The 8,662-nt window shown below is 36.2% G+C and overlaps 1 protein-coding gene across 8 annotated transcripts in view; it reads left to right on the top strand.

The window, feature by feature from the left end:
* CNOT2 (CCR4-NOT transcription complex subunit 2) overlaps positions 1-7,854 on the top strand; it is an 84,756-nt gene extending 76,902 nt beyond the window's left edge. For all 8 annotated transcript variants that reach the window (XM_064701931.1, XM_064701935.1, XM_064701932.1 and 5 more), the window contains one exon: positions 6,703-7,854. In XM_064701931.1, the coding sequence (XP_064558001.1) occupies positions 6,703-6,789 (87 nt within the window). In that variant the 3' untranslated portion in view covers positions 6,790-7,854. The remainder of the gene's footprint in view (positions 1-6,702) is intronic.
* Positions 7,855-8,662: the final 808 nt, after the last annotated feature.

The following is an 8,662-nucleotide window of genomic DNA, read 5'->3' on the forward strand; positions in this document are numbered from 1 at the left end:
TTCTTCTCCTGTTATATAGGTTCATTACCTTAATTTCTGATGTCTGAGAGAAATAAGGTTGTCTAAAACACTGCCTTGCTTGTGGAAAATAAGGAGCTGTCTCTCTTATTTCCAGATTTCTTTGGGAGGTAGAAGGACATAGGACTTCTTTTAGGAGTTTTGTTAAAATTGAAAGCTCTTCTCACAGCATAGAGTCGAGTGGAAAGCATTATTTGGCATTTTAGAAATTGCACTTGCAAACATTTTATTACTTTGTTTTAGAAAATTAAATAGGATGCTACCACACCTCACTTGGGAATTTAAAATGGATGTTGGATGGGCGCAGGGAACGCTTTTTTGGTTTTTGGGTACAATCTCTCCTTAACCATACTTAGGAATTCCATGCTCTGTTGTTTGAAAATAGAGTTCTTTGAAATAAATAACTTATTCTAAGGAGGAGGCATATTTCCATGATACTTGTTTTCTATCCTGTAGACCAAGAGGCATTAAAGAATCAGAAAGCTATAGCTTTTCCCCTCCCCAGCTGTCATAATCTGTTGGTCCCATTCTGTCCATTAATACTGTCAATAATGTTCTATGTCAGACCATCTGTAGATACTGTAATATGGTATCACACTCTTCTTTTCTCTAAAAAACAACAGATCAAATCAGATTACCTTGAAGCCTTGAACTCAATGGAAGTGATTCCAGCATGTTGTAACTGTATTTTGTGGTTCCACAGGCTTAGGTATTTCATAGAATAAGAAATCTTTTCACCTGCAGCCCAACTTATGAATTGTTCGCTGAAAAGGCATTTCATTTGGAGATTAGGGAACATTGCATGAAATAGTTGCATGTCTGTTGATGTGTTTATAAACACCTATTTTAAAGAGAATAAAGTTCAGTGTCCTCCTCTGTCTACACAGCCATTTGGCATCTAGACATGAACTAGATACATGATATTTTTATTTCTTCCCCACTCCACCCAGTAATTTTGCATAGTTTGTGCAAAGTCCCCTCAAGAATTAACATTCCAGTTGCCCTGAAGGGTACGGCAGGTTCTTTATCCAGTTGTATGTGTGACTCCTTGCTTCTCCTGACTTTCTACTGCTGCAGGAAAACCCAGAAATCTGTAACTGACAGGTTTAATGGTGAGCCCTGCTATTAAAGTTTTTCCTAAGTGCAAGGTAATTCCAAAACTTCTAAACAAAAGTGCCACGCCTCAAAAAGAAAACACAAACAGAAGGAAACCATTTGTTTCTACTTGAAATACTCACTTGCTGCATGGTATACTTCCTTGGGTTCCTTAAGATGCTGTTTAAAGCTATTTTATTATTGCCTAAGATCATCAGAGGGGATGTAATTACCTTTAGAAAGGATAGATTTCTTTTCTGGAGTCAAATGAATGTGTTCTGTTTATTTACAAGCAACAAGCCTCGTGTAGTTTCACATGTCAATGGAATTGCGGTTTCAGTTTGTGTGGACACACAGCATTTCTTTTTACTAGGAGGAAAAAGATAATACTCATTGTATAAGGATAATAATAACCTCTTCAGTGTCTCCTTTTTCTACCTGTGGTAAATGTATGCAGCTGCTATTTGATGCTTAGCGTTACTTTAGGACAGTATTGTCTCCGTTTGGAATCTTGAGTGCTATTCTGAAACTCAGGATCCAGTGCTTGAGTGATGTACACTCCATCCTCCTGGTGGGCATTCCTGAGATATGGAGAGACAGGAGCACTACTGTTCTCTGAATGGTTTTTCTGAAGGTCTGCATAGATTCTCTTCTTTTTATTTGCATGCTGAAAGTAATTCCCCAGCATTAAGAACCAGTTGATAGCTAGTAAGGAGAGAGATAGTATTTTCTAAAGTTTTGTACTTGTAGTGGTATTGCAACAATGAATGTGATTATTTTATTTATTCTCCCCCAATGTCCATAAGAAGCAATAATATTTTTTCTTCTAGGCTTGTGTATTCCATAATGTAAAAAATTGAACTGGAATATTATTTGGAAATTTTTATTTAACTTTGAGCAGGCAAATTGAGCATTGGTCACAGGAAGCTAGAGAATGATTTTGGGGAAAACTGAGATTTTTGTTGCATAGAAAATGAGTTGCATACTAGAATTAATTCTGTGACATTTTCACCTTTAATAAATAAATAGGAACTTAGGTACATGTCATATGATCTTAGCATTCCATGGTAATGTTACCTGTGGTATTAATTTCTGTAGTGCACATTTCCTCTGAGGAAGACTAATACAGACTCACCCTAACAAGAGCAGCAATATTTGGTAACACCGTGTTGCTTTGGATGCAAAGAAAAGTACAGCAAAGTAGTTGTTTTTCCAACAAATGCAGAAGGAATTCATAAATATTTCAGGAAATTAGACCTATAAGGAGCTGGAAAAGAAAGAATTCTGATAAATTGCAATCTCTTATTGTAATAGTGGATGCTGGGAATGTCAGTGCCTTAGAAGGCCACAATAATAATCACTGCTGAACAGTTTCACTAGTCCTTCATTGAAGCTGGTGTACAGGAATACTTGCTCATACATTACTGTCTCATATATGCATATTCAATTATTTGTCAAGGTGCTTTATAAATTTGGTTCTTGTTCTAGTGTAGATGCTCAAATATAGGGCAGTACATACCCTAATGTGCTGTGCTTTGCAGACACAGTGTATTTTGCATTATGAGCTTATGTATTTTTTGTCCCTATTTTAAATTACACTGCAGTGTGAAATATTGCTGCACTGAAATACAGCAGTTTACTTTAGGTAGCACAACTAAATCTTAAAACTTACATTTTTAAAAACATAAACCAGTTGTGATTTAGTAGATTTAGTGTTCTGGATTGGTTATAACAAAAGCAAAGAAAGCAAAGAATAACTTCTTTCAAGAAAAATTAAGTAATATTTTTATCTTTTTTATTAAACTCTAGGCTCTACTTTTATATTCTTAATGTATAATAGAAGCAAAGTAGTAGAGTAATGAGAACTCCTGAACTACTAGGAAATAAAATTAATTCTGATTTGATGCATGGTAGTAAAAAGGTAAAAAAAAATATGAATGATAAACTTCAAATTCACCTTAAATGCAAAATAAAAAGCAGAAAAATTCTGATTACACGTGTTTGTTATATGGTTTTTCATCGTAGGGCATGTGGAAAGTATGCTGAGGTTAAAAACACTGATTTATTTTTTTTATTACTGAGATTTTGGCTATAGTTTGCTGCTGTTGAGGAGACATGAGAGAGGAGGGGAAGTAGCTCTGACACCCAAAGTGCTTTCTACAATTGCACACTTACTGAAATCCTGACTTGAGTTGTCTGAAGTAAGCGGCTTGAATTTTCTTCTTACTTTTCAGTAAGGAGAATTAATTTAGAGTACATGATTGAAAAACCTTTTTACATTGATGATGTAGTTCTAAAACATGGAATTCTTCATGGGAGAGGAAATTAAATTTGTGTTTATTTGCTTGTCAGGGTTGTTGTCTAGACTAAATTATTCCCTATCCTGTCAAGATCAGTATTAATTGAAATAATAATTTCTGTTATAATTACTAGAAAGTTAAATTTATTATTCCAGTAAAGATGTGGCATAGTATTTTAGTTCAGCCCCTAAAGTGGGTCTTTGCATCCATCTTTAAGTCAGTATAAATGCTACTTTTAAGTCCCATTGGGAATTTTTAAGCTAGCCATGGAATTTCTACTCTGCTCTCATGGACTTAAACAATCCAGAATATTTTGTCCTCAGGCCTATTCTGCTAACTTTTTTTGTTTAGTTTTGCTCTATAACTGCTATGGATCATCCTTAGCAATCCTCTCCTACCTTAAGTATCCTTGCCTGTTACTGTTTGTACATGTACAGACTCATGTACTTTGCTATCAAATAAGTTTTCAGGATGACATGAGAGGTGATAATTTTGTTTGCATAGAACAATTTATTTAGTGTCACACATGCTGTAAGTTTTCACACACATTCAGTACTCATTATTTCGGGTTAATAAAGGGTATTTAAGTTTTAATTCTTACCTCCATGTGGAAAAGAAAGCAATTTAGCACATTTATCAATGGATAAGTGGGATTTTTTAGGTTTTTTTTTATATCTGTTTATGTTAAATAATACCACTGCTGCTGTTGACATCCTAAACTACAGTGGCAAAAGCAAAAACATAAAGTATACCTGTAAGTATTTTCCCCCATGTAATAAATAATTGGCTTTTAGTTTCCAGAAATACTGGTCAGTGAAGTCTTTTTTAGGTATTGTCAGGCAGAGCTTCAAGCGTTCCTACGTGCTACTGAATATTGAATTTGAGCTTTACTGACACTGGGATGCAAATCAAGGCTGTTTTCAGCCTATTTTAACAGTCAATGACAGTTTGAAATATGAACTCACGTACTTGTAGAGAAAATTTGGTAGGGAAACATACTCCTTCTGAAGGAGGGACTTCCAGTTTGTGGGACACAAAGGATTGCTCAGCCCCCTGAGCTTTTTTACAGACACCTTATTAGCAGCTCCCACTGCCAGTAGAGGCTCACAACAACCTTAACTTTGGAAAACCTTTTTTTAGGATACTGATACCCTCTGGTTTCTGATACTTACTGTATCTTACTGGTTTAATTAGCAATTTGCCAAGGGTCATTTTGAAGGCATTTCAGAGCTTGTGGAAGCTCAGTTAACTGATTGGAGCTGACCACAGATGGACAGTATCTACTGGCCCTTCCATGGTTATGTGAAAGAAAGAAACTTTGACAGCCATGAAAGGCAGAGAAAGCTTGAGTGGTACCTTTTCTATTATAAAATGACTGCAGAATTACTGGAGATCATTGAATCATAGAATGATTTGGTTGGAAAAACATTAAAGACCATCTAGTTAAATCCCTGTACCATGGACAAGAACACCTTCCACTAGACCAGATTGCTCAAAGCCCCATCCAACCTGGTCTTAAACACTTCCAGGGATGGGGTAGCCGCAGCTTCTCTGGGTAGCCTGTTCCAGTGCCTTGCCACCCTCATAGTGAAGAATTTATTTCTAGTACTCAGTCTAAATGCTGCCCTTCTTCAGCTTAAAGCCACTTCCCTTTGTCCTGTGCCCTTGCAAAGAGTTCCTCTCTACCCTTCCTTGTAGGCCCTCTGAGATCCACTCAACCTAATGCAGCCTTTGACACCAAAGTACACGTATGGACTTGTACCCCTTGATCTTGCTTCTTACCCAGTCTCTTCAGTCTCAGCATTGTGTATCTGCCCAAAAAGAGAGCATACACCAACTGGCATGCAGTTTTTATTAGGAATGCCAGAAGCAATTCACTTGTGTATATATGACCTAAAATAGGCCAAACAAACAAAACACCTAAATAAATAAAGGAAGAACCCCCAAAAACCAACCAACCAAACAAAACCCAACAACAAAAAACCTTTGGTTGGACTAGAGAGCTGGGAACTAGAAATGAAGCAGTTGTGCAGCGTTTCAGTACAGATGGCTGTAACTTCACATAGGTTTTGCTAGGGTTTTCCAGTTTTAGGGATAGCATTCTCAGGGGAGTGCACAATGCTTTGCATTTTCCTCTACTTTGTTTCTTTGCCATGCTGAATGTTCTTTTTATGCTAAATGAACCTTGTTTTGCCTTGAAAGAAGAGAGTTATAAGAGTTGGATTTCCTAGATTTTATTTCTGTTCTTGCATTAATTTAGTGCAGATTTACATGTACTGAAGTATTATACTATTTAATCACTTTAGAGAGTGTTCTAAAATAATCTCTTCATTGCTCATGTGTTTTCATCTCTGTGTGAAAATAGTGGGCTAAGTTTGCTTTGCAGATACAGATGTTGTTCTGCTGAGGTTCTCCACCACGTTAGATAAAATAATTTGCAGTGCATGTCCAAAGTTGTTGTTGTTGAATTACCAAGAAGTACCCCTAAAAAACAGTTCTGAAACTTCTGGTTACCCTGTTTCTTGAATGAAGATTAAATGGAATGACACAATTAAACTGCTTAAAGGGTCTGAAGAATATAAAATTTCAGGTTTGGTGGGTCTAGGGTTGTAAATATGAGTATGAAATATGGAGGAATATTTCTATGAATTTTGGCTTAAGTGGGTCTCAGTACTTTGTACCTGGACATTTTCACAGAATCATTTAGGTTAGAAGAGACCTCTAAGATCAAATCCAGCCTTTGATTGATCACCACCATGTCAAACAGACCTTAGCACTAAATCCAGTTGTTTCTGGAACACCTCCTTCGTGTCCATCCTGAACCTCCCCTGGTGCTTCATGAAGCTATTTGGTCTGGTGGTATGACACAAAAACATTCCCAAACTTTAGTTCATCCAGAATAAGCCTCTGTACTCTGACTCTTTGCAAGACAGCTTTTGTGTATAATTCAGCTCATGCTGTGACTGTGTATTTGTGTTTTGTGTATGTGCATATATAAAATTGTTTGAAATTATAATAGGGGTTCTGAGAGTCATGTAGCATTCAAAAGAATGGGAGAGTCTGCATGTTGTGGGTGTAAAGGCTTAGGATTGTTGTAATATATACTTTTTTCTTCTTAAAATATGGAATTCAAGGTAGCAAAGTCATGTGGTTTTGCCTCAGGATAAGTTAGTACTTGATCTCCTCTGCATTTGTGCTTTTCAAGTATGGCTGGTATACCAGGTGTTCACAGGTAAATGATACATTGTTTTATTTGTGTTTGTCTTTTTTTTCTTTTTTTTAATTGTAGGAGTTCCACCTGGAATATGACAAATTAGAAGAAAGGCCTCATCTGCCATCAACCTTCAACTACAACCCTGCTCAGCAAGCCTTCTAAAGACTTCCCTTTTCTTGGGGTATGGCTGTCTCAGCACAATACTCAACATAACTGCAGAACTGATGTGGCTCAGGCATCCTGGTTTTAATTCCTTGAGGATCTGGCAATTGGCTCATGCGAAGGGTCACCATTTGAGGTCCTGCCTTACTAATTATGTGCTGCCCAACAACTAAATTTGTAATTGTTTTTCTTTAGTTTGAGCAGGGTCTGAATTTTTGTTTTTGTTTCCTTTTTTGCCAGCAGACAAGCTTGGGTCTGTAAAGACAAGCGAGTACACTGACAAAAGTTTACCACTTAGTTTTCCAAAATGTAAAAACAAAAAAAAAGAAAAAAGACAAAAAATTAGACAACAAAATTTGCATTGTTCATTGTAGCACTATTGGTAATAAAAAATGTTTGTGCATTTTTATGTGAAGATCCTTCTCGTATTTCATTTGGAAAGATGAGCAAGGTTTGCTTCCTTCATTTTACTTCCCCTTCTGTCTTTGAAAGGCAGTTTTCGCCAAGCTTAATGCAAGAATATCTGACTGTTTAGAAGAAAGATATTGCCACAGTCTCTGGTTAGTTTCCAGGGTTGTGTATTACTGAGCTTCATCTTTCCAGAATGAGCAAAACACTGTCCAGTCTTTGTTACGATTTTGTAATAAATGTGTACATTTTTTTTAAATTTTTGGACATCACATGAATAAAGGTATGTATGTACGAATGTGTATATATTATATATATGACATCTATTTTGGAAAATGTTTGCCCTGCTGTACCTCATTTTTAGGAGGTGTGCATGGATGCAATATATGAAAACGGGACATTCTGGAACTGCTGGTCAGGGGACTACTTTGTCGCCCTGTGCACTAAAGGGCCAGATTTTCAGCAGCCAAGGACATCCATACCCAAGTGAATGTGATGGGACTTAAAGAAGTGAACTGAGACAATTCACTCTGGCTGTTTGAACAGCAGCGTTTCATAGGAAGAGAAAAAAAAAAGATCAATCTTGTATTTTCTGACCACATAAAGGCTTCTTCTCTTTGTAATAAAGTAGAAAAGCTCTCCTCACTGCAGTGTTGACTTTGATTTGAGATTGTGAAATTATTTCTTCAACAATGAAAAATGGAAAAAAAATTGAAGTATTAAAACTATCGAGCTGTACAGTGGTTAAGACACTTGAAGAGTCTTTTTGCTGCTGACAAGTAAATTTATGAGAATTTCCTATTCTTTTCCACAGTAAAGTTTCCACAGCTAAAAACTTTGGTTAACCTTGGTTTCAGATCCCCTCTTTATAATAGCAAATAATTTTTAGAAAGATGGGTGGGTACCATGTCAAATAATAGGAAGATGCTTCAAGAATTCATCACTTGGGAGAAGCTTGGGTTAGAGCTGATCACAGTTTATTTCCATATTGGTGTTTTCCCACTTAAAACAAAAATACATTTCATTTGGTGATTGCTATTACTTGAACTTCCAGATGCAAATAAACATGAGCATAGGCTGTTTCTGAAAACTGTAACTGTTCTGAGCGGAGAAAGAAAAATCTGAACTGTTGGGATGGTTTTCTTTTTCTAGATATGATTGCCACTGCTCATCGAGTTGCCTCTGGTGATGCAGATCATTGAAAAATACCTGAAATTACCAAAGCAAGACATGTTAGTGAATCCTGGAAATTTTTTTTCCATTTTAACCTATTTTTCTATGTAGTGCAAAAGCAGCTTGTTTGCATGTATTTGAATTATGCTTGGAAATTGGACCATTAGTGACCTTGCTGTGGTTCTGTATCAGGTGTATGGCGAATCTTAAATTCTGAATTTTTTAATATCTATTTTAAGATGGTAAACATAAAAATATTATTCTGTTGATTATATTTTTTTCTATTATTAAA

Source organism: Zonotrichia leucophrys, chromosome 1A, assembly GCF_028769735.1.
Source record: "Zonotrichia leucophrys gambelii isolate GWCS_2022_RI chromosome 1A, RI_Zleu_2.0, whole genome shotgun sequence".
In the NCBI taxonomy this organism is placed as follows: domain Eukaryota; kingdom Metazoa; phylum Chordata; class Aves; order Passeriformes; family Passerellidae; genus Zonotrichia; species Zonotrichia leucophrys.